The sequence below is a fragment of the Centropristis striata genome, chromosome 6, assembly GCF_030273125.1.
Source record: "Centropristis striata isolate RG_2023a ecotype Rhode Island chromosome 6, C.striata_1.0, whole genome shotgun sequence".
Classification (NCBI taxonomy): Eukaryota; Metazoa; Chordata; class Actinopteri; order Perciformes; family Serranidae; genus Centropristis; species Centropristis striata.
The window spans coordinates 12742176-12766592 of record NC_081522.1 but is presented as its reverse complement, the minus strand read 5'-3'; the positions used below and the strand labels follow the sequence as shown (position 1 = coordinate 12766592).

The following is a 24417-nucleotide window of genomic DNA, read 5'->3' as shown; positions in this document are numbered from 1 at the left end:
AAACCATGAAAAATAAACTTTTCAACAACTTTTACATCACAGACATACAGAGGAAACCCAAAGGAACAGCACAGAGGCAGTCAGATACTAAAAATAATGGATTGTGAATATGACAATGCTAAAATAATTGTAACAGTAACTTCAGAAGAAAAAACACTAAGCATGCAGTATAAACAGAATTGCATTCACTCCATTATTTTCTCATAGTCTTTTTCTTAAGAGGAACCGCAGTGCCAAAGATCCTGTCCCAGTGGCTGAAGAAAGGAGCGTAGTTGCTGCTCGGCTTCTGGTGGTGCATGTCATGAGCTGGTGCACCGCCCAGCAGACCAAAAGGCACCAGGTGGTTGAGGGTCCAAGGCAGGTCATAGCCTATGTGGTCCTCCACAGACATCCAGATACTAAAAACTGTGATGGACCATGTGGTCAGTGGGTGGCACTTTAAAAGAATCGGATCCTGGTTGCTCCAGAATCCAACAGTCATCAGTTCTGGGATGCTGAGCTGCTCAGTTGACCAAGAGAAAGGCGCCATGTATTCATGGTGGATTGCATGAATCCAGCGGTAAAGCTGTGAATGCTTGTGATGTATGAAATGCCAAATATAGTACTGAGTGTCGAAGAGGAGAAGTACAGCCAGTCCATCAATAAATAGCTCATATAGAGAAGGAGCATCCTGTGGCAGTGTTGGTGTAGGCAATATAAACATGCCAACTATTACAGCTGGCAGAACAAAAAATAAGTGGTTATACAGGGCTGTCATGAAGCTCTTAGCCATCATTCCCACTGTTGGCTGCCTGTCTGGTTGGATCTTGTACCGATAGAGAAAAGGCACCCTTTCTCCCAAGAGGTCCAGTGCAGCAAAAGGTACGCTGAAGAAGAAATAGCTGGAGAAGGCAAGCAGGACGGGGAAAAAGGGAGATGAGACGAGAGGCAGGTGGTGCAAAAGCAAATAATCCCAGAATGGCTGCAGCAGACAATCCGAGGCCCTGGAGGGCCGGAGCTGCAGAGGCAGATCACTGATGTTCAACATTTCACTGAAGGCTGCTGCTGCAAGTCTCAGGATAAAGACAAATTGCTGCCTTTATATAGTGGAGTTCAACAGAAGGGCTTTTCTCTCAATCAGAACAGACCAGCAGCTTTTTTTTCTCCCAGCGGCTCAGTGTCGACAAACAGACCTTCACAAGAAGATTAACAAACCATTCAAGAACATGCATTAGACACAACAAATCGGAAAGCTTTCAGCTGTAACCAGTACAAGGTTAAATATTTGAATGCATGGAAGGAAGGACATTTTTTGTCAAAGTGTTATAATCTGAGTTGTAGAACAGATCCTTGTTTCCTTTCACAGAAATGATCTTCTTCTTGCGATCTTAAAATTAAAAACAAAAGAACTGCTTAAGAGCTGATTAAATTGTTTATACATGCAATCATGTGTCAATACAGCTAAGGAAAATTTGAATGGACTCCTCAATGATGCATAATTAAATGTTCAGACACAACTGTTTTTTTAGTGTGAGCATAACTTAAACTATGTCTACCTCTTTTCTTGCACTGTTCATTCCTAATACAAGGGATTAACTGTGCCTATCCTATTGCATGTACTGAGTAACTTGAACAGTTACACCTCAAGAAATGTGTTTGAGTTAAATAAAAACTCACAATTTATTTTATTCAATAAACAATAAATGTCCAGACTTTAAAGTATTAACACACAATTACACAGAATGATCATAACAACATGATTTATTAGTGAAATGTGCAAAAAATTTCATTGAAATCATGTATCAATAGGGTGTTTTCTTCACCAACTACTTCTTTACAGCGCCAGCCTTCCTTGAAATTGTTTTGTTGGTGTTGGCATATTTCTGTCGATCGTTTCTGAAAAATAAATAAAAAACAAATAAAACTACCACTACCATGTAGTTTTTCATCAGTAATGTTCACAATTCACACATGGACCTTAATATTGTTTGATAGATGTACCTGCACATTTTGACTTTGCTTCTGCATCCCAGTCCTCCCTCCCAGTGGCTGGTGCGTGCACCTCTCGTCATCATGCTTCCACAGCTGATGCAAGGCTTTCCATTGCCGTATGGCTGCAACAGTAAATTATGTAGAGATATATTTTTAAATGCTTCCATTTACTGCAATAGTCTGCATAGCAATAAAATCAGTTTCAGCAATTTCCTTTGGGATAAATCATGCTTTATCTTATCCCCAATGCTGAAATTGAATGTCATTTCAAGTCTTTAGCTCACCTGCTCTTTGGCACAATAGCCACAGATCATCCTGGTGGCCAGTTCCATGGGGTGGTCCTGGTCCTCATCATGGCAGCCATCACAGGGGTAAGCCCGGCCGCAGCAGGGAAACCTGAGGGCAGCCAGTGACACAAAGCTTTCACAATACTCATGATACATTTTCTTCTCAGAACTTCAATGTCAGATACATAATTTGAGATAGGACACAGTGACAGTGATACCTTAGCCAGCGATGGCTCTGTTTGTAATGTTTGCATACTCCTTTTTCTGGCAGTGGCTTCCCCTTTTGCACAGCAGGATCTCTTATCGTCTTATAATTAACAGCACCAGCGCTTGGACCTGCACAAACAAAAGAAAAAACATAAAATTGGCCTTTCTGTTCTCTTAAAATGAAGCAAAAGTTTATGTTTGTAGATTAAAGGCTTTTGTGCACTCGAGCTTTTCCTAAATAGCAATGTGAGGTAACATTTGTGAGAGAGCCAAATGTGGCAGTTTGTTGTAACATCTTAAACCTTTGCTGATCCCTTTGATAGCAAATTAAGTTGAACTCTGACCTGTTTTGTTGGTGCGTGGCTGAATATACTGGAATCTTGTGCTCTCAGCCAGAATACTGAGTTTGCTGTGGCAGTGTTCGCAATTAAATTCCTTTGTTTGACCGTAAGAAACGTTCTGATGAAAAGTTAAAAGGGAAAAGGCAATTTCAGTGAAACCCAGAGCTCATCAAGATATATTTCAGTTCATTTGATATTTCATACTGCCAATTTTCAAACAAAACAGATCAGCAGGACATGTTTAATCACCTGCGTGGGGCCGTCCTGGGAGCAGCTGAGGCAGCCAACAATGAGATCACAGTCCTGAAGCACAAGGTCAGAAGGTGCAGCATTGTGAAGGTCCAAGTATCCCAAGACATCACTGTAATGATGCAGCATGCAGGGCCTGAACGCAGCATTGATGCTTGCACTGCACTTCTCACACTGAGCTGTGCAGGGTGTTTTTCCAGTCAGTGTCAGGTCTGCAGTTACCTTGCACCTGCACACAGTACACAGTCAAGCTTATATTTGCATGTCATTCAGATTAAATGAACTCTTATTTGTGATATGGATACACAAATTAGTTCTTTATCCTTACCTGTTACATTGAAGACAAACAGTGATTTGTTGGGCCACTACGGTGGCTGTGTTCTCTCCCAGCCTCAGTCCCAACAGCTTCATCTCTGTGCCTCTGCGGGGATCACTGATCTTAATGTTCTCCACCAGATGGCTGGCTTCCTCTTCCTGCTGCTCCCCTTCATCAAAATCTGAACCCTCCTGCTGCACTAACTTCTCTCCCTCCATTGTCCCCTCCCCTTCTGTCGTTTCCAGTTTTCCTCCATCACCAACATCCTCATCTGCAGCAGCGGTGTCAGATGAATTATTTTCCCCAGATTTTTCATACACTGTTGCCTGGAGCTCTTGGTACGATATAAACTGCAGGCCAGCTTTTTCTAAATCAACGTCTTTTTTTAACTGCAAAAAAAAAATCAAGAGAAACTCATGTGATTATGCAGTTATTTAGAGGTCATTTCAGTATATTCAAAGGGAAAATGCAATTCATGCAGATTGCAGTCTAACCTGCCGGGCTCCTTCAGTGAACAGTCTCTCCAAACTACGATCTAGCCAGCGAAGAAAAGGCCGAAAGAGCAGCTCTACCTTTCCCCGAAGCTGATTGGTTGCATGTTTGGCTTGAAGCCACTCCAATGACGCTTGCTGTACATGTCTATGTAGCCAGAGATTTATATGAATATCAGCACCAATGACTCAAAACTTGTTTAAAAGTAGACTGTTGTAGACATGCTTTTACCTTGCCATTACTGGGGGCAGCTCCTGGTCCAACGGTATGTCCAATGTGAAAATCTAACAAGATATAATGAAGTGATGAAAAAGAGTTTGCATGACAAACATTTACTTTATGGTACGATACAGTAGTGTAAATGGAAGCAATTGTCTTTACCTCTTGGGGGTAAGTGTCTGGGAAGCTCACCATGATGTCAACTTCTTTCAGATCAAAAGGCTGCAAGTTAAAATGCAGAGTTAGTATATATCCAGATAATACTGTAGGGATATTTTCATCTATGGAACCTGCTATCAGATCAAAGCATGGCAAATGTAAACAAAGTTGGTTTATTAATGATTTACAGGAGAAACTGAAAAGGTTGATAATATTTCTGATATGCTGGCAATATTTATTCAGTAAAATTGTTGGCTATGTGTTACCCTATAGTGAAGGTTAATGGCTTAGAAACACTATAAGGGAATAGTGGAATAGCAAATATTTCTTTCCAAATTACCTGTTTTCAAATAAGCCAAAATAGCCAAGTTTTAATCACAGCTTTACCCAATTTGAATAGAACAAATAGTCTTAATTTAATCTCAGTGGTGCAGTTTAATTGATACAAATCCCAAGTTATCCTGAACTAATTAGCATCATCATGGTAGGAACAGTTCTACTATTTGTAGATGGAGAGGCTTCAGTATTTGTCTCCGGATTCATTCTCACTGTGTTAAAGAGAGACTTGTTCACTAATTAGAACTGAGCCGTATTATATAAATAATATGTAGCTGGATTTTTGTTCCAAGCTCTGAAGGAAGGAGAAGAGAAAGAAAGTGTAAGAAAAGGTTTACCCAGTCTGGATCAGTGGCCCCAACAGTCGCCCTGTAATAAGTAACTTTGCCATCACTCCGTTCCTGAATAATGAGCTGGTCTTTGGAAAAACGCTTCTTCAGCTGCTTAATCTCTGTGTCTCGTAGCTGTTCGGCGACATCCTCTGTCAGGTCACACAGCTTTACCTCCTGGGGGATGCCAGGACGGGGTGCTGGTGGCATCCTCTGCACAGGTCTTGGGTAATTGCCATGATTAGGCTGGTCATTCACTGGGGGTAACTGTGGTGGATGCCAGAAGCGACATCTGTCTTCCATGGTGCAGTGGCCTGAGATAAAGTATCGACAGGGGCGGCGGCTAGCTGCTGGGGCAACCCTTGAGTTACCAGCAGGAGGAGGCTTGTGCTCCACATCTCCTCTAGGGACCTCTGAATTTGGAGTGGTGACATCGGACTGGATGGGGGTCCTGATAACTCTCTTCTCATTAGCTTTGGTATCATCTCTTACATGTAGGAATCTGCATTTCTTCCCAAAATTGCAGTGTCTTCCTTGAGAGAAGAAGCGACACAGAGGCTGTGTACGGAGTGCAGGCTCTGATTCACCTGTGTCCTCGCCGTCACTATTCTCCATCTCTATTAACACCTGAATGAATGGGTGCAGTAAAACAGATTTAACAGATGTATCTACTTAATTTACTTATATGTAAACACTACTGGCTTAAAACTATGTGGACATTAAAACACCCATTAGAGATTAAGGCCATTAATATTGCTGCTTGAACAACCTCAACTCTTCTGAGAAGACTTTCTAAAAGATTTTCGAACTTAGATTTTCTCTCATTGAGAAGATGTGGAAGGTAACAAAGTACATTTACTTAGTACTGTTCAGGCTGAGACTAGGTATAGTCTTAGATTTTGAATATTTGAATATTGTAAAAGTCAAAAGTGTTGTCTTCTCCAGCTTTTAAAGGCAGAAATACAGTAAAGTAATGTCAATTTCTGTCATTATACCCACATTACTGATGATTATTTATCAAATCTCATTGCGTAAATATTTTTGCAAAAGCACCAATGGTCAACTCTACAATACCACTGCAACATAAGAATAGGGATGCACGACAATATCGGCATGTTATTCGTATCGGCCGATATTGGCTTAAAAAATGAACTATCGGACATTGTGCCGATATCCGCCGATATAATAAACCAATTAAATAATGTGGTGCTGTTTGCTTGATTAAATGCACAAGCTCGGCGCCTATGTCTGTCATATGTTCGGAATTTTTTATTGTTTGCACATCACCTCTCTGTTGCATCTTAAGCACATGTTTACTCATTTTGTCAATTGTGAAATTGGCCAAATTTGCCCTGATTGTGGGTATTGTTATTGATTATCTCAGGGCGAGCATCATCCAGGTTTTAAGTAGGATGTATCTTTTTGTATTTTATTTGAAAGCAATTGTCAAAAATAAGTATGCAGTTTTAAGCATCAAGTATTTTTAGTTATTACATAACAAATGTGATAAGCGTATGCTCCACAATACTGTATGCTAATTCCACTACAGAAGGGAGATGAAGATCTCTGCAATTAGTTGTGTGGGAAAAAACGAGATGTAAAAAATGTTAATTATTAAGGTCCGTCAGATGGACTTTAATCTGTTTTATTGCTCTAAAGTGAAATTATAGGACTAACTATAGGGTAGAATGTTCTAAGCTACCTATTAAAGTTGCTGTTGGAAACTGTTTCGTTTGGCCTAACATGCTAACCATATCGTCCGTATCATCTAGAATTGTATTTAAGTGCCCTATGTGGCATTTGTGCAATTTGGAAAGAGACCAGTGTTTCTGGCTACACTATAGGTTCTGTTGATCAGGTCTGAGGAACTGTTTTGCGAATGTTAGTCACTCCTTTCAGATGAAATTAATTATTGCTGGATTACATTACCTAAAAATACACACAACTATGTACGTTAAATGTTATTATGACCACATGTACTCTTTAAAAAAGCGTCAAATAACCGTTTTAAGTCGTCTTACCTTCAAACTGTCAAGTGTCTGTGCCGTTAAACACTAACAGGAAACTTACGTGCCTACGTCATTACGTGCGACCAAAGATTCCGAATCTGTTGGGGTAACAATTAGGTCCGTGGTCGATCCAATCGAGACTATCATGTATAAATGTTATGAAGATTTTAGTTTCAAGCTGTCGAAAGGTCCTGTGTTGTACACTGCCTAGAAACTTGTTTTGTCGCCCCCTGTAGTTTGGGAGTGTTTCTTTCTTATTTTCTAGTTTTTTGGCGGTTCGCAAACTTTTTGGTGCATTACCGCCACCAATTGGTATGGAGTGTGGATCAAATAGCATTATAACATATTGATAAAACATAAAAACGAATGAATAATTAAAAAAAAAAAATCATAATAATAATAATAATAATAATAATAATATTTCTAATACCCTGCCTATATATTTCCATTACGAATTTCCTCAGTGAAAAGTCCTGTAATTTTGTGAGAATATACCTTAGGTCCTGTAGAATGAACCTGCAGTGAAATTAGTGACTGGAAACAGTTTACTTTTAATTAATTTTAATATAATGTAATATTTTACTGGGTTTTACAAAATAAAGTGAACAGTTCTGTGAATATCATGCAATTAATCGTATTTCCATATTTATCTGATATTTGGGCCTGGTCGTGTAACACTTTATTCTAAAAACTGAAAACCGCACGTCGACACAACAATTACATTTTCGGCACGACGCAATTTGATTATTTCATGTGGTGTGTTGATGTAACGTTAATACTTCATCTCCTCTCTGCTGGTAAGAGTTTTATACTGAAAAAAGGTGATAAAGAATGACAGTAAAGTATTTATCCTCCATGTCAGCTCGCTTTGAGCAGTTTCAGTGAATTTACCGTAAATATCACAAAACGGGGCGCACTACATTAGGGACGGCTGGCTTGACCGCAGTCCCGAATGCACTCCCACCCCCTCCCTCTTGTGTCCCCCTACAGACGTTTGAAGAGAAGGAAAAAGTCACCTGGACTGAGGTAAGACAGCCGTGTTTTCATTCGGTGTTAGCGATAGGAATTTCAACGTACAGTCATGGAAAAAAATATTTGTTGTCTTCAACCTCTTGTTCATTTCAATGATTGGTACAACAAAAGGTACATTTGGACAAATATAATGATAACAACAAAAATATCTCATGAGAGTTTAATTTAAGAGCTGATATCTAGCCATTTTCCATAGTTGTCTTGAAATCACCAATGTCATTATCAAGAAAGTGGTCTTATGATTTTTCCATGACTGTATAAATTACAGTACATTAACGTTATATCACAGCAACGTTGATCCAGTGATGGACAGAGTGATGGACTTAATATTTTCCTGTGTACTTCAGTTCAGTTCAGTTGCTTTTATTGTCCCCTAAGGGAAACTTGGCTTGCAGACAGGTTAAAAAATAGAAAACTACAAGAACACATAGTCTCATGTACTAAGCTAACGTCACACTTCAAGCAACTGAAAGTATTATTTATTGATATTGGTGATATTTGGTGTTGTGTTGCCGTTATTCTCCTTTAAAATTATTCTTAAAATATGCAATCATTAATAGTAGTGTTTATGATGGTAGTTGCATTAGAATGTGTAAGAGGTGAGAGGCCACCAAATTTGGGCTTTTATGGAAAAACAATTTCTGGCTATGGACAGCTATTTTTTCCACACTGGCTGGTTATTCCATGTTCTAGTGGAAAGCATATTGACAGCAATTACAAATCACACAGTATAGGATAACAAAGATTCTATAATACGGTATCTCGACTGTGAAAATATTATGTGAGGTGTTTGCTCTCATTTAGCTCTCAAAGTGCTGAAGATTGATGCTTTACTAGGAGACGTTTCTTTACCTCTTTGACAGTTTTGACTGAGACTCAAATCTTCCTCAGAAGCATCATTAGTCCCTTAATTAAATTCATTATGGACATGGACTTAAAATCATTGTTTTATTTCATGACCTTGGTGCCCTGGCTTTGGGCCTTTGTGCCCTCAAAAAATTGACAACACAAAAGGCCAAGTGGCCTTGCCCCTAAAATGACAATTCCAGGCCTGGTAGCTGCTGTTTCTGGCTGGAACGTCTTCATTCCTCAGACATAAAATATTCACCTCGTGATTTTTGTTTCAGGATGGAGCTTGCAGATACAAGCGATCTTTGGATAAGCATCTTAGGAAATGACTCCTTGCTGCAGCCTCTGTGGGACAGCATGAGGCTCAACTACAGAGACTATTTGAGATCTCCACTCTTCCCCGTTGTTCTGAGTGTGTCCTCCTACTTTGTCTTCTGCCTTCCTTTTCTCATGTGCGACATCATGGGAGAAAGGTGTGCATGGGTCCAGCAATTCAAGATACAACCAAGCCAACGTCCTACAGCCTCTACACTGCTGCACTGTGCAAGTGTCTCCTTGTATCACCATGTGCTTCTTATGCTCCCAGCATCAGTGGCCCAATGGGCATGGATGCCACCTGTGGACCTGCCGGATCAGGCTCCGTCCCTGCTGGAGCTTATTGCTGGGGTGATAGGCAACCTCCTGATCTTTGACTTCCAGTACTTCATCTGGCACATACTCCATCACAGAATCCGCTGGCTGTATGTCACTTTCCATGCCATCCATCATAATTACTCATCCCCTTCTGCTTTAGTCACACAGTATCTTAGCAGCTGGGAGCTGATCACAATAGGCTTTTGGACCACCATAGATCCTATCATCCTGAGATGTCACCTACTCACCACATGGGTCTTCATGGTGTCAACCGTCTACCTTTCTATTGAGGATCACTGTGGCTATGATTTCCCCTGGTCCACATCACGCCTGATACCTTTTGGCATCTATGGCGGACCCAGTAAACACGATGTGCACCATCAGAAACCCCACACCAATTTCGCACCATTCTTCAGCCACTGGGATAAAATATTTGGCACGCATGCTGATTTCAGCTTCTCTACTGCTATGAAGTAGAAATCCATGACATTGTTGCTAAGGCTATAGAAAGAGAACTGCTTTTATTCATCTGTGTTTGTTTTTTCCAACTCATTTGAATGTTAAATTGTGAAGGGGTTCAATTTAAAGACAAATACATTTTCCTTTGCTTAGAAGCACATCATTGTGTTGTATTTGAAGAAACCCCACTGTTAGAAATAAAAGGTGTTTCCCTGTAGCTTTGATTATAATGACTAAATCTGTTAATCATATCTTAAAAGATTCTGTCATTTGAACACATGCACAATATAAATCATGCTTAAATGCATCTGTCTCCAAGTGTGTCTGGTTACTTCGAAAATGACCCTGAGCTTTAGACATGGCTTACATTACATTCTTACTCTTATAAATAATATATAATTTGAGCCACTTTTCCACTCATTACCAGCATCTTGTTTCCTTCCTTCCATTGTGCGGACAAAAATATTTGACTACATTTTCATTTAAAATCTCCATAGTACAGAGGTACCATTGGTAATGCATTTTTATCAAATTATTAGTTAATAGTTAGTTAAATCACAACATCAAATCACAACATTTCAAGCGCTCTTACTGATCATATACCCTCATTCCACATTATTCCTATAAATGTATGTGTTTTTTGTATAAAAATTAAAATGCAACAATCAAATTTGCATTTAACTCCCAAATACCTGTATGGGCATATGGGGTTAGTAGATACATTTTTTCTGTTTGAATTCATTTTAATAAAAATAAATAAGAAAATTACCTTATTTCTGCATTTATGGTGTCACCAGCAAGCCTCTTGTATTTTTGATGTCATGTATGCTGACCAGTGATCCCAGAGCAGTGGTGGAAAGTAATTAAGTACCTTTACTCAAGTTGTATTGGGGTACAATTTTAAGGTACTTGTACTTCACTTGAGTATTTCCACATCCACATGCCTGTACTGAATTGGGTAAAATGGATTTTGTACACTTTTGTGCACCTTTTGCATGGAATTAGTTACAGAATGACTGGAAACTAACAGAGTCAATATCAATGACAACTTATAAATCTAAACTGGGGTTACTTCAGGACAACTCTATAACATGTGCATGTTTTTCATAATCTGTTTGTAATTGAATTATTTTTTGCTTTTTTGTTTTTCCTTTTTATGTGTAGTTTTGTATCTGTTTTGTATTTGCTGCTGCCTATCTTGGCCTGGCCTCCCTTGAAAAAGAAGTTCTTAATCTCAATTGGATTTTCCTGGTTAAATAAAGGTTATGATAATAATAAATAATCATTTGTAACTTTATACTTCTACTCAACTACATTTAACTGACAGCTTTAGTTACTTTTCAAGTCAAGACTTAACATGAAAACATGATCAATTTAAAGTCATGACATAACAGTATATTAAATAGTTAAAATGAGCCCCTTCTTTACAAAATGAAACTGTTGCTTGCATAAATGCATCAATACAAATAAACCAACAATATATTTGGAATATATATAACAGCTGGAGTGGGATCATTCTGCTAATGACTACTTTTACTTTTGATACTTTAAGTACATTTTGATGCTGATACTTTTCTACTTTTACTTAGTAAGTTTTGAATGCAGGACTTCTACTTGAAGAGGAGTAATTTTACAGTGTGGTATTAGTACTTTAACTTAAGTAAGGGATCTGAATACCTTTTCCACCACTGTCCCAGAGTAGTGATACTGGTGATACTGATACTTAAAAATGTTTTATGTATAAGGGACAAGTAGGTTAAAGTATAATTCCATTTTCCACCACTAGATGTCGCTGTCACAAAAGTAGTCCAATTGCCATTTCGATTTAATTTACCATACTTTAATATTTAATAGTTGACTGAAAATATCAAAGGTTAATAGTTAACAACAGAAAATATTGCATGCAGCATATTCTGGTCACTAGACCTGTAAATATTAACTGTATTTTCGGGTGGCTGAGTTGTTGGTGTGTGGAGCATTTGTTGTTATTCTGGTTGTGTTGGTGGCGCTGCGTCGCACCGGTGCAACCAGATCCAGTGACACAGCGTCGGGATGAGTGGAGCTGGTCGGGACATGTCTGACTAGAAACCTGTTTTATTTTCCAACGCGAACAGCTTTTAACCCCCGTGTTGAAGATGGGACAGTGCGGTATTACGTCGTCAAAGACGGTCCTAGTCTTTCTGAACCTGATATTTTGGGTAAGGTTGGAGGTTTTGTGGTAGTTTAAAACGTGCGTCACCAGCTAGCTGTGTGAAGCTATGTTAGCTGCAGTCAGCTGGTAGGCTAGCTGCTACGCCGACCTTTGTTTAACCAGGGAGGGATTAGTTTGAGAAGGCAGTAGGAAACACAATAGTTCAAATATATAACTTTTAAGGCATTTGCTGCTAACAAGGCATCTTTAAGTTAAACGCAGAATCTGTTATTACGGAATAAAAAAGATAATTAGTCTGCAAAAACAATGCAGTTTTGCACTTGGTGGAATGTCACTTTTCAAAGCTACTTTACTTGAGTAACATTGTTTACATTTTAACTTTCTTCCTTCTGCTACATTTTGGAGGCAAATGTCGTGTGTGTTTTTTACTACAATACATGTATCTGATTGCTTCAGCTTTAAGTTACTTTGAAGATTAAAATTGTTTTTACAAAACATAAATAAACTACGAAAGTACTATGCATTATTATAGGTGAAACTAATCTTCTGTATGTAAGGTAATTAAAACATTCCTACTTTTACCATCTGCATAAAAGTAATATACACATAATTGCATCAATAATGTTAATCCAGTTATGTAATATGATTATATCAAATGGGCCATTCTGCATGATAATATACTTTTTGATCTTGGTACTTAAAGTACATTTTGATGATAATACTTAAGTATTCTTACTTAAGTAGATTTTAAACACAGGACTTTTACTGGTAATAGAGCACTTGTGGTACTCCTTTACTGAAGTAAAAAATATTCCACCACTTTATGTTTTATATAATGCAGTACTATACCAATAATCTACCCAGTAATATACTAAGTATCTAAAAGTGGCTCCATATTGATAAACTACAACGTCAAAATGCTCTCAGATGCATTTGTAAGCGTTAAAAACAGAGTAATATAATATTCTATTACAAATATAACACTTGGAGAGAAGGAAGAACTATTCTGAATAATAAGTCCTGTCACTTTGCACATTTCCTTAAGTAACATTTTGTAATTCAGGATTTTACCTCTTTATTTTTGGACTATGGAATTTTTTACTTTTACTCAAGTAAAGGATCTGAGTACTTTTTCCTCCCACTCTTACTGTTTTGAGCTGCAGAAAATATGATTCAGCAATAAATGTTCATATTTGCATAGAAACACAAGGCAGCTTAGTTAACCTATTTAAAAAATACATTTATAAATGATATGAATGTATAGGATCAAGAAGTACAGCATTTTTCTATGCAGTAGTGCAGTTTAAAAATAGCATCACATGGAAATTTTCATGTAATAGGCATGTACCCCACGCTTGTACTTTAATTATGATGTATGCTGCTGCATGTTAGATACTAAATAAACATCCAGAAAAACAGCTACAGTGTACTGTTAACTGTCATGTACATCAATGGTGCAACAGAGCACAGATACAGTAGAAACCTTTTTAACCGTAATGCAATAGCATGTGTTTTTCATGTTGCCACTAGCTTTCCTTTTGTTGGCTTGATGTTTGAGTTAAATGTTGGTGTTTTTATCACCCTCAGGCCGCTGCTGGTATCCTGTGCTATGTTGGAGCGTATGTCTTCATTACATACGATGATTACGATCACTTCTTTGAAGACGTGTACACTCTCATACCAGCAGTGACCATTATTGGTGTTGGAGCCCTCCTTTTCATTATAGGGCTCATTGGATGCTGCGCTACAGTGAGAGAGAGCTACTGTGGACTAACAACGGTCAGTAAACCAGTTTAGATTAATAGATGAGGGTACTAAAGCCCTTGTGTAGTATGTGATTAAAGGTGGAGACTGTTATTCCAATCCAATACACTTTTTGTCAAATAGCTAACTGTCTGGTCTGTGTGTGCACTGAAAAAAAGTCTGGTATTCTCACACAGTACTTGCTCTGTAAAAGGGAAGCATACAAAGTGGCTCTGACTGAGTCACACAGCACTATTTAATTTGTGCACAGGACGGGCCATGGATGCATAAAGACAAAGGTAGTGGAAGTGAGAAGGACTGTAAATCTGGCACATGCTAACGTTGTGAAAGAGCACTGATGGGAGGGTTGTATTTGTTTAGGTGTTGTTTAAATATCAATAATCTTTCTCCAGAATTGCAGACTCCACCTTTAATCAAATATAAACTTTGAAACATCATGAAGAGAAAAGTGGGATTTCAGGATGCATTAAAACTGGGCAACAACATTTCAAACTTGACATTTTGTGGTTCATGTAATGACATACTTTTCTCACAAGTTGTATTCCGTCTAACTCTAAGGTGGCAAAGTGTCAGACAATTTACTTTTTACTGATTTGCATATAAGTATCGGTTTTCCGTGCATGTTAAACCTTGAAATTCAATCCACAGTTTGTCGTCATTCTCCTGCTGGTTTTCATTTCGGAAGTGGCAGTGGTGGTTCTCGGATATGTGTACAGAGCAAAGGTGAGAAATTTAATTACAAGTTAGTACGTTTTTTTTTTTTTTGTGCTCTTATTTGATGCTTAACTTGTAGCACAACAGATCTTCCAAATAATGTTCACCCAGAGGAGCATAAACAACATGTCAACTATTGATAACCTCATGTTTGGTTTCTGTTAATATTGTTATGATTGTGTGTTTGCAGAGTATTGTTGTATATTGCTTGCTGTAGTTATAACGTCCCTGTCCTTTTAAATGAACTATCAAGCCAGCATCCCAGAAATACTATCTCTATTACATTATGTTTGCAATCATATTTGTTTGTTACATATCTACATTTTAACCATTGGCAGGTTGAAAATGAAGTTAATGTTTCAATCAAGAAAGTGTATGATGAGTACAACGGCACCAACAGCAATGCCCAGAGCCGTGCCATCGACTACATTCAGAGACAGGTGAGGACAAAGATTCTGTAAATCAAATTTCATGATATTATTATTGCTTCGTCTGCATTTCTGTTAGCCTTTTCCTGACGGAGCAAGGGATTTACAGTAATCGCGAGTTTGCATGTTTTCATTGTCACAGCTCCAGTGTTGTGGGATCCACAATTACTCAGACTGGCAAAATACACACTGGTATGAAGAATCCAAAAACAACAGCGTACCCATCAGCTGTTGCAAAACTAACACTGGAAGCTGCACGGGGTCCCTCACTCATCCTGAAGATCTCTACCAAGAGGTAAAACAACATTTCATACAGATCATCTCTTATTTTTGAAGAGAAGTGACTCATTACAGTTTTGTATGTTTGATCATATACTATGTCTATGTGTTTAGGGTTGTGAAGCTTTGGTTGTGAAGAAGTTGAAGGAGATCATGATGTATGTCATCTGGACTGCGCTGACATTCGCTGCAATCCAGGTGTGTAACTGTTATGAAGACATCACCAGTTTGTATAGAATCTTGCATTTACTGTAAAGCATATTGAGCAATATGCTCCAAATTAGGAAGTGAAAGTATAGATATATGTTGCATTATACGCCAGGTTCACATTGGAGGTGAAGGTAATGTCATTTCCACACCAATTATTAGTCAATTGGGCTTATTCTTGCTAACTAGCACTTATTGATGCACTAATAGCTCTTATTGCAGTATACCTTGATTGTTTGCTTTTACTCTTCCTGTAAGTCGCTTTGGATAAAAGCGTCTGCTAAATGACTAAATGTAAATGTAACTCTTCGCAAGAATGAGAATAAGCTCCTTTCCCCAAATTAAACTATTGCTTTAATTATTTGGATCTATCTGATTTTGTTTCACTATTATAATATTAAATGTGTGAGTTACACAACTACAGGGAGGCTCACACATTTCTGAAGTTGTAACTCACTAACAACTATAAATTATATTTAAAAACCGAAAACATCAATGAAGTTTCTGTCTCTTTCTGCTAGATGCTGGGGATGCTGTGTGCGTGTGTCGTGCTGTGCCGCAGAAGCAGAGATCCTCCCTATGAGCTTCTTATTACAGGGGGCACCTATGCATAATGGAGAACACCTGTCTCACAATAACACACACTTTCAGAATTTATTTGTGTCATTGGTGAGAGCATGAAAATAATCAGTTACCACACTAACCTTAAAACACCAACCACACTAAAGTTATATTTTACTTGTTTTTTTCCAAAAAGGCTATAGACCAAATTCTTTAATGGTCAATGTAAATGAGATGTAGAAAGTATTCTGCTGTTGTGAGGGTGGCACAAGGGTGTAACACCCCCTTCTATATATGGAGTAAATATGGACAGGGTTATTTCCTCATATATTTGTTTGCACTATGTGTACGACTTTAAATATTTTATATTTAAATCTGTCCTGTACTTTAATGAAAGAATGTATAATTTTATCCTTTACCCCCACTTCTGCTATTGCTACAAGTCTTCTTCTTCTTCTTCTTCTTCTTCTTCTTCTTCTTCTTCTTCTTCTTCTACTACTATTACAGCTCAGATTTGGTTTAAAATACCTCACCCCCCCCCCTCCCAACCTGGAGTATTTTGTCAGTAAATGCCCCAAGCTAATGGCAAGCTATTGCGTGGAAACTGTGGGATAGTTTGGATTCTTTAAAGTTGAGTATGAGGTACTTATCCGTACTTGTAGAGAAGCACAGAAGCTAAATAATGAACTGCAGCAGTGAAACTTATTTCAGCCGTTTTTAAGAGATCAATATTAGTTTAAGCATGAGCTTTATTTCGAATATTTTTCCCACTTATCCTCAGACAGGGGAAGTGAAGCTGTTGTCTATGCTCTCTTTAAAGCCACTCCTGTAACAAAAAACCTAATTTGAACCCACAGAGGGACCTTGGTGTTTAAAGAGGGTTAGTTCAGAGTCACCAAAGTCATAGATGGGCAGTTTCAGTTCCTCGTCAGAAATAAATACATTAAGTTCTCTAAAGGCTGTAGGTACTGTAGCTAATTCCTCATACATCCCCACTTCAGAAAATCCAAACCATCCGATTAATTGGCTTTGCTTACCTTTTCTTTTAAAAATCAAACATTTGAATCCCTGAAGTATATGGGGTTTTTCAAGTAGTAGTGCATTCTTAACTCAAGATCAACTTTGTCCTATAGCTGTGTTGTTTGTTTTTGTCTCAACAGTCAATGATGGTAGTTTTGAAATTTGATTTTCTGATATGTAGCAATAGCGAGACTCAAGAATGTAAATAAAATGTGTGAAATTAAATGTGAGCTCCTTCCTTATTTGTTTTTTTTATTTCTCGTCTTTATGAACAGATGAAATTGCTGCACCAAATATTTTGTTGTTGTTGTTTTCTTCTGTTCAGACAAAGCTCATATTCACTGGAAGAACAAGTCAACTTGGTCCCAAAAAAGAGGTCAAAGTTCAGGTGTTTCCCACGAGGGAGGGGTGTAAGAGGCTCACATATCCAGTCTGATTTTTGTCTGTCTAATCTTTTATGCTTTGGAGCTTCAAACTATGTTCTAAGTTACCGTGGGGTCAAAATGTAACACATTTTATTAGAGCTCTTACCGGAACCACTAGATGTAGTTTCATTTGTTTCTGGTGTAACACCTTATAACCACTGAACAACCATTGTAGACCTGTATACACACTTAAAATGGTGCTAAATAGACTACATGTTGGTTACTTTGTAGGCGCTGAGGTAGAAATGTATCACATGTTGCAGAGTAACCGGATACATTTGAACCAATGCGAGCAGACTGCTCCGCCACATGACCCAAGAATAGTGCCCGATTACGTGTCAGCTACTTTGTTTGACTTATATTGACTCGTCTTCTTGTAATTCACGTTAAGAACATCGCTAAAAAGCAATAATGCCAAATAGTTTTTAATTAACAAGCTAAAAACAATGTTGACCACATGTAATAAAGACTCTTTTATATTCAATAAATACAAAGTAATTATTCTTTTTTATCATTAGAATAGAAACAATAACTAGTCATAGAAATTATATACAGGCCAAGAAAAGAAATTGTGGCCAACACATTTAGGACAGCAGTTGTACAAGAATACCACAGTATGTGAAAAAAAATCCTGTGCAGTGACCTTGTGAAACTGATCACTTCATCTCCCAGCTGTCACTGGTATGAGGAGCACTCAACATACCAGCAGTGAGGGCAAAGTAATATGAATATGTGCCATAACAATAAATAATTTAGCTTTCAACACTTACTCATTTTACTCTATGTGACTGCCCCTATCTGTATGATTATTATGTTATAAAAATCTATTTCTAAATAAACAGCATGATGCTTTGTAAAAAAAAAAAAAAAAAACCTGGAACATTAAGCTTTTCATTCAGGGTCTTTTATGATCCTCTCATAGTCAAATCCTACTCATAGAGGCTTTAATGATGCATGCAACACAAATATGACCCGGTAAAATCAGACCGCAAGGTAGTTTGCAATGACAAGGCCATTAAAAAATATTACAAGAGAAAATGTAGTCATGTAATCCTACGTATGGATGTCACTCATTTGGTGAGGTAAGAGCCTGGGACCAATCCAGATAAGCCATTTCTTTTCACCATCCACCAGCCGTCCTCACCTTGCTCTAAGACAGCCACAACATCCCCTGCAGACACTGTGAGCTCATCATCCCCCTGAAAAGGGACGGAAATATTCAGTCAACTGCATGAAATGAGCAAGAAGCAGAACATATGAATGTGTCTTAGGTAGAAGCTGACCTGTGCCACGTAGTCATACATGACCTGGTACCCCTCGCTGCTTGACTGGGAGTCCTGACATCCAGGAATGGAAGCATACACTCCTTCTGATGTCTCTGCTAGAGAGTTTCACAGGGACATAATCAGCACTGGTTCACTTACTGAAGTCACTCATGATTTGCAATTTTCTTCCCGAACCAGGGACTGAATAATTATTGTATATAGTTGGTGAAAAGCTTTTTTGTAACCCCCATGGCTATGTCAAGTGAGCTCAAGTACCCATGGATGGATTATTGAACATGCCCAGCGGCCTAAAGTTTGAGTGGCCCCACTGGCCACAAAATGTCACTCAAGAGACACGTACTGTAACAACCAGGAAGATAATTAAAATGGCCGTCAAGAAACAAACTGTCTGCAAACCAACACAAAAAGACTACAAAGAGACCAAAACAACGAGTGAAAGATGCAAAACAGCTGCAAATAGACTCACAACAGAAGGCAAAAATAACCTCAAAAAGAGCAAAAATGACTAGAGAGAGAGAGAGAGACAAAACAACTACAATTCAAATGTAAAATGACCACAAAGAGACACAAAATAACAACAAAAAGAGGCAAAAGAAGTGTGTTCATTTGAACTGACTTTAACTCTTTCATAGAAAACATGATCCTACAATTTTGGATGTGTAGTTGTGTGTTTTTTCAAGTGCATAAACTGCATACTTAATATTAATTTATAATCCTATTTATTTGCAGATACCACATCAGTATGCCTTCGTGATCCATATTGGGATACACTGGTGAGAATAATACTACAGTATGTAACTTATTGTTGCTCAACATATTGTGTTAAAGAGGCTTTCACAGTCATTTATGTCATCATTTTGGAAATTGCAATACTACTTGAATAAGTACTTTACCAGTAGGTTGTGCAACGTTTTCATTGATGCTCAATTTGGAGCCACAGTTCCCCTGCAGAAGATTTGAAAACCTATAAAATGTGGAAATTACTCTGTAAGAAATGTATATAAAAAATGACTACCTCCTTATTGTCATCATCATTCATTTGGTACGTTTTTTTGCATTACATAGTTCTGACCTTTTCATGACTCCTCCAACAAATCCAGCACTGCCATTTCTGTCTGTAGCCTCCGTCTCGTAGTAACTTTGGAATCCGATAGGAGCTGTGGGAGGATCATTCAAATTAAGTAATTAAAAAAACAAATGACTCAGGGGTGATTACCTGTTTCAAGCTGTGTCAAACATTCTGTTTTATGCTTCCGCAGCAGCTGAGAGATAATAAATGTCCACCTTGGAACATATTCAAATCCAAATCAGGAAAACCGCAGGGCGGGTGCCTACCTATAGGGGTCGAGCCGGTTTTTTTCATCTCCACAAAGCTATTATTGTCTGCGATGATGTCACACATTTCCAGTGTTTTTCTCACATTCTCGTAACACTGAAAGAGCAGTTGGTCCAGAGTGAATTTTAAATATAAAATACAGTATATATTGGGAGGGCTTGTCATATAAAACTGCACAAACCTCATCATCTTGCACACTCTGCATTGATAAATGGTTACAGTGCACCCACAATGCATTCCTAAGTACGCTGATTCTGTCTTCTTCCTGCTGCTGAAACACCTGTATGATTGGAGAAATAGTAAACAATCTAGAAAATATTAAAACATGGTGCATTTACAACACTAGACAGTACTGTATGTACACTTCTGAAATCTAATGATGCAACTTCTTGCACAACAAAAGCACCCAGCATGACATTAGTCTCTGTACAGTCTGTCAACAAAAAAGGTTAATAGCTCTTATCTGATCGCTTTTTAATGCTATGTCATCTTCTTCCTAGTTTCTTGTGTGTATGTGTGTTGTCCTGAAAATACTACAAATGTCTCCAAATTACCCTTTCAAATAGGAATGAAAAAAGAAGTTGAATGTCAGCTTTGTTGATGTTATCACACTTTGCTGCCCAGAAAGAATTTCCGAAATTGATGACTCATTTCATAGGAAGTATGTGACATCCTCATTGACAAAACAGGCTTCGGGTATTGCCACTCTTGGTCTAAGTGTGTGCATTTTGAAATGTATCAAGCTATGATTCCTCACTTTATTGCAGTGAGAAGCGAGTGACAGTTTGTAGTGCCATACTTTACCTCACATGTGTTGATGTGTGTTGACTCCCACTCTTGACGAATTTTGTCAAGCTGCTCAATGTTGGATTCGTACTGTTTTTCTAAAGACAAGTTAAAGAATTAATTGTAAAAAAACCCACTTTAATAAGCCTTCAGGTATTATTTATATATTTAATCGAAATCTATTTCTGGAGTTCTCGGTTATGGAGAAGTATATGACCACAACTCTTTTGGGTAAACCATCGTGGCTTCCTGCATGTAACGACAAAGTGAGCACTCGCTTGACTTATTATCTGTTCTTACCAGCCTCCTCTGCAGCTTCTCTGCACTGTTTGGATTTGTTGTTCATCTGTAAAAAGAAAGCAGAGAAAAATAAATTACCCATTGCCTTTATATCTGTAAATTTGTGGTTTTTCAAATAAAAGGAAATACAGTTTATTGCATAACTTCATTATTCATTAATTCATGAATGAATTATGCGTTTACAAGCAAGCAGGGCAAAAAAAATGATATAAAAATGGTTATTTTGCAGGGGAAGTATTCTTTTAAAACATCTGGAGGGGATCTTTAAAGATTTGAAAACAGCCTTTCACAAAATCAAGCCTAGCTCTTCATTACTGAATTAAAATCAATGCACTGGACCTTTAATGATTTGCACCACAGTACAGATTTACCTTCTCAATCTGTTTGGGAGTGGCTGTTGGCGCATTGCCCATCTTCTCAGCGTTTTGCTCTGCCTCATCTGCCTCCTTGCAGCGCTGCTCATATGATCTTTTAGACTAGAGGGGAAATAGAACAGAAACCATATGAAACAATGACACCCATGCTTTGTTTGTCCACACGCCGCACTATTCACCCCTGACAGGAAAAGGGCGGGCTGAGGGGCTAATTCTGTCAAAGAAGTGGTAGCTACAGGAAAAACAAAGTGCATCAAGTAAGACATCACTTCCTTCTCATAGAAGTATGAGCTCAGGCTTCTCAGTGTGCCTCCCACGCCACCGTGTTAAGACTGGCACGTAATATCATAAACCCACCTTCTCATACATCTTAAATCTACACAGCAATGTTCTCTCTGCTGAAGTTTTTGCACATACCAGGAGGATGTAGCTGCACTTCGGCTGAGATGACGCAGGTTGTTTACCACAACCACAATTATATAAAGACTAATATGCTTAAATCTGTGTGTGTGTGTGTGAAGGCCTTCACACACACAGGTCATATATGGTCTAATCATACAGATCATCAAGATGATTTGAATTGACCTTACGTCTATTGTTTTCTTGTAGAGGGAGACTTTTGTCTTCTGGACCTTCTCCATGATGACTTCAAACTAAGAAGTGAAAAACAATATGTTACTTGAAAAAAACAACATCATGGTCATCATCAGAAAACCGCACCTAGAGAAGCAACTCTTTTTTTTTAGATTTCCTCTGAATGCAAATAAAAAGAAAAAAAACTTGTCATTGGTACCTTTTTTCTCTGCTCTTTCTGTCGCTCTCTGAACTGCTCCATTCTCTTCACCTCCTCCTTTAGGCGTCCAGACAGCTGAAGGTGCAAGTTCCCTATGTTTTCAATTTCTGTCATACACCAAAACACACAAGTTTAAAACTCATAAGAAACTTTGGCGTGTATGATGTGTACAGGCAAAAGAAAATGCAGGAAATATGTGCTGTGCTTACGTGTTTTCATTTCGTTAAAAGACGTTCTCAAAGTGCTGTGAAAACAAAATGACTGATGAATACATTTCCAAGCATTTTATCAAATTGCATGCTTAGAAAGTTAGACTTCAAAATGCACTCGCACACCTACCAGATCTCATATGTACCCCCAGCCTTGCGTGCAATTGTGATCAGTTCCTTGCCATATTTCTCTTCTGCTGATGCCCTACATGAACAAAACAACTGTAATGGTTGTAATATAATATAGTATATTGAAATCACTTAGGTTATTCTTAAAGTACAATTCATCACAATTCACCTCATTTTCATGAGCTCCTCCATGTCTTTGCACGTCCGTCGACCATCATTAAGTCTATGAGTTATAGTCTCATACCCAACATTACTAATGAAATCCACTCCCTGCAACAATAAATACAAAAACTTATTACTCTCAGTGATAAGGGAAATGATCACAGGCATTAAGGGAGATTTTAACTAATAGATACATAGAAATATATAGATAGAAACTTCCCCAATTGTTTGCTTACACCGGAAATGTTGTGTTTAAACATTCAAATGAGGCATCATCTTATTAAATATGTAGTAATATTCATACATTTCCACAACAGAAATCTGAAGATTGGTTAAAGCCAGGTTCCAAATTGTTTTTTTGTCATATTAGTGATTTTCAAAGAGGAAATGTTAGACATCTCTCTTTATCACTCCATAAATTTGAAAATATGTCAACAGCCATAAAAAAAAAAGATAAAATGTTGCCATGTTTTAGGAATAAAACGTTACATGAATGATATAGGAATATATAGGAATGAAACTGGAAAACGTGGTGTACTTAAGTGCAGATTTCTGGTTCAGATTGAGAAAAAAACAATTTTGAGAAAATAGACTTTGAAGATATGTACTGTATCAAAACAGGTGTATAGGGTGAACATTTTGAACAAATAGATATTAACATGTAACTTCACTAGTTGATGATTTACATTAATGATATAATTTTTTTTGCAAGACAATTTTTCTGAAATGTTTGAATATGCTAATGAGACTGTATCTAATGTTAACTTTTGTTGAATTTAGGGGACATTTACAGACACAAATACACAGACACGATGTAGTAAAATAAACACCTAGATGTATAATTTGTATGTTTTCCTCTTCACTACTCTGAAAGAACAGTGCATGGAAAAAGTATTTTTGCCACTATTGTATTGTCTTAATACAAACCACACATACTGTTAAAATTTCAAATAAAAGTCAAAATAAATGATGTTAATACTCAATGTTACTGTGTCTTAAATGCTCAGTATTTAAAAGGTGCAAATTAAAAGTTTGGCAACAGGTGATTATTTAAATGACATTCAACAGCAAGTTTTACTTTGATAACTTCTGAGATTTTCCACCTAGAGGTATTGTGGTTTCTCACCAAGAATGGAAATTGTTACATGCTGTTGCCGGGGTCTGAATGGAAAGAAACAAAGTGGGAGAAGTACCTAAAACCCCCTGCATGCAAAAGAGTTCTTACTCGACTAATTTGACTGGTGTGGAAGTAAAATGAGTGACAGTTACATATTGTTATCTGTTTGCATTTGACATGAGAGTACTGAATAACAGGGTTGCAATAAAAAGGAAAGGGGAACTTCACAATGTGAAGTTTAGATAATTGGTCAACTGATTACTGTTTGTGCTTGGCCAGTTCCTGATGCTTTACTTACTGCTATGAGGAAAAAAAATTGCTATTTAATTACTGATTAACAGGAAACCCACAATAATTATACAGTGACTACCATAATACTATTTTAGAAGCTGCACTGAGAAGGAGCTGTTCAGTTTGTGCGACACACCTGGTTCTAGATAAAAACTGGAGATTAAAAAAAACAAACATTTGTATTACTTATCGAGAC

The 24417-nt window shown here is 37.7% G+C and overlaps 5 protein-coding genes across 7 annotated transcripts; 2 read left to right on the top strand and 3 right to left on the bottom strand.

Moving 5' to 3' along the window:
* Positions 1-189: 189 nt before the first annotated feature.
* Positions 190-1295, bottom strand: ch25hl1.1 (cholesterol 25-hydroxylase like 1, tandem duplicate 1). Its single transcript, XM_059334344.1, has one exon. The coding sequence runs from the start codon at positions 1025-1027 to the stop codon at positions 194-196; it is 834 nt and encodes a 277-aa protein (XP_059190327.1). The 5' UTR covers positions 1028-1295; the 3' UTR covers positions 190-193.
* A 433-nt stretch (positions 1296-1728) lies between these two features.
* On the bottom strand, positions 1729-7096 carry si:dkey-24l11.2 (uncharacterized protein LOC100034462 homolog). Of its 2 annotated transcripts, none has more exons than XM_059334343.1 (12): positions 6977-7096; positions 4916-5533; positions 4245-4304; positions 4095-4147; positions 3866-4010; positions 3384-3760; positions 3056-3284; positions 2810-2924; positions 2477-2594; positions 2256-2367; positions 1981-2093; positions 1729-1875 (listed from the first exon to the last, which is right to left on the bottom strand). In XM_059334343.1, the coding sequence occupies exons 2-12, from the start codon at positions 5519-5521 to the stop codon at positions 1806-1808; spliced, it is 1998 nt and encodes a 665-aa protein (XP_059190326.1). In that variant the 5' UTR covers positions 5522-5533; positions 6977-7096; the 3' UTR covers positions 1729-1805. The 2 variants fall into 2 exon arrangements, with proteins under 2 accessions (XP_059190326.1, XP_059190325.1); XM_059334342.1 differs by having other exon boundaries at positions 6928-7063.
* An 825-nt stretch (positions 7097-7921) lies between these two features.
* Positions 7922-11020, top strand: ch25hl1.2 (cholesterol 25-hydroxylase like 1, tandem duplicate 2). Of its 2 annotated transcripts, none has more exons than XM_059335853.1 (2): positions 7922-7941; positions 9075-11020. In XM_059335853.1, exon 2 carries the CDS (start codon positions 9076-9078, stop codon positions 9904-9906), a length of 831 nt encoding a protein of 276 aa, XP_059191836.1. In that variant the 5' UTR covers positions 7922-7941; position 9075; the 3' UTR covers positions 9907-11020. The 2 variants fall into 2 exon arrangements, with proteins under 2 accessions (XP_059191836.1, XP_059191837.1); XM_059335854.1 differs by lacking the exon at positions 7922-7941 and adding an exon at positions 8197-8298.
* A 752-nt stretch (positions 11021-11772) lies between these two features.
* tspan3a (tetraspanin 3a) lies at positions 11773-17238 on the top strand. Its single transcript, XM_059335999.1, has 7 exons — positions 11773-12086; positions 13628-13819; positions 14453-14527; positions 14857-14958; positions 15089-15241; positions 15340-15423; positions 15954-17238. The coding sequence occupies exons 1-7, from the start codon at positions 12024-12026 to the stop codon at positions 16044-16046; spliced, it is 762 nt and encodes a 253-aa protein (XP_059191982.1). The 5' UTR covers positions 11773-12023; the 3' UTR covers positions 16047-17238.
* A 975-nt stretch (positions 17239-18213) lies between these two features.
* On the bottom strand, positions 18214-24283 carry pstpip1a (proline-serine-threonine phosphatase interacting protein 1a). Its single transcript, XM_059334754.1, has 14 exons — positions 22821-24283; positions 22653-22727; positions 22523-22557; positions 22314-22420; positions 22111-22173; positions 21518-21622; positions 21147-21192; positions 20865-20944; positions 20242-20340; positions 20060-20156; positions 19797-19881; positions 19618-19688; positions 18722-18819; positions 18214-18637 (listed from the first exon to the last, which is right to left on the bottom strand). Exons 1-14 carry the CDS (start codon positions 22979-22981, stop codon positions 18509-18511), a joined length of 1251 nt encoding a protein of 416 aa, XP_059190737.1. The 5' UTR covers positions 22982-24283; the 3' UTR covers positions 18214-18508.
* Between the last annotated feature and the right edge of the window lie 134 nt (positions 24284-24417).

Coding starts and splice junctions, on each gene's coding strand:
- ch25hl1.1 (XM_059334344.1), bottom strand. CDS start 1,027: ATGTTGAACATCAGTGATCTGCCTCTGCAGCTCCGGCCCTCCAGGGCC.
- si:dkey-24l11.2 (XM_059334343.1), bottom strand. CDS start 5,521: ATGGAGAATAGTGACGGCGAGGACACAGGTGAATCAGAGCCTGCACTC. Junction 2,925..3,055: donor CCCAGGACGGCCCCACGCAG/GTGATTAAACAT, acceptor ACTTTTCATCAG/AACGTTTCTTACGGTCAAAC. Junction 1,876..1,980: donor AGCAAAGTCAAAATGTGCAG/GTACATCTATCA, acceptor TTTATTTTTCAG/AAACGATCGACAGAAATATG.
- ch25hl1.2 (XM_059335853.1), top strand. CDS start 9,076: ATGGAGCTTGCAGATACAAGCGATCTTTGGATAAGCATCTTAGGAAAT.
- tspan3a (XM_059335999.1), top strand. CDS start 12,024: ATGGGACAGTGCGGTATTACGTCGTCAAAGACGGTCCTAGTCTTTCTG. Junction 14,528..14,856: donor GATATGTGTACAGAGCAAAG/GTGAGAAATTTA, acceptor AACCATTGGCAG/GTTGAAAATGAAGTTAATGT. Junction 15,242..15,339: donor CTGAAGATCTCTACCAAGAG/GTAAAACAACAT, acceptor CTATGTGTTTAG/GGTTGTGAAGCTTTGGTTGT.
- pstpip1a (XM_059334754.1), bottom strand. CDS start 22,981: ATGCCTGTGATCATTTCCCTTATCACTGAGAGTAATAAGTTTTTGTAT. Junction 21,193..21,517: donor CTCCCAAACAGATTGAGAAG/GTAAATCTGTAC, acceptor TTCTTTTTACAG/ATGAACAACAAATCCAAACA. Junction 19,882..20,059: donor AACCGGCTCGACCCCTATAG/GTAGGCACCCGC, acceptor ATCCTCCCACAG/CTCCTATCGGATTCCAAAGT.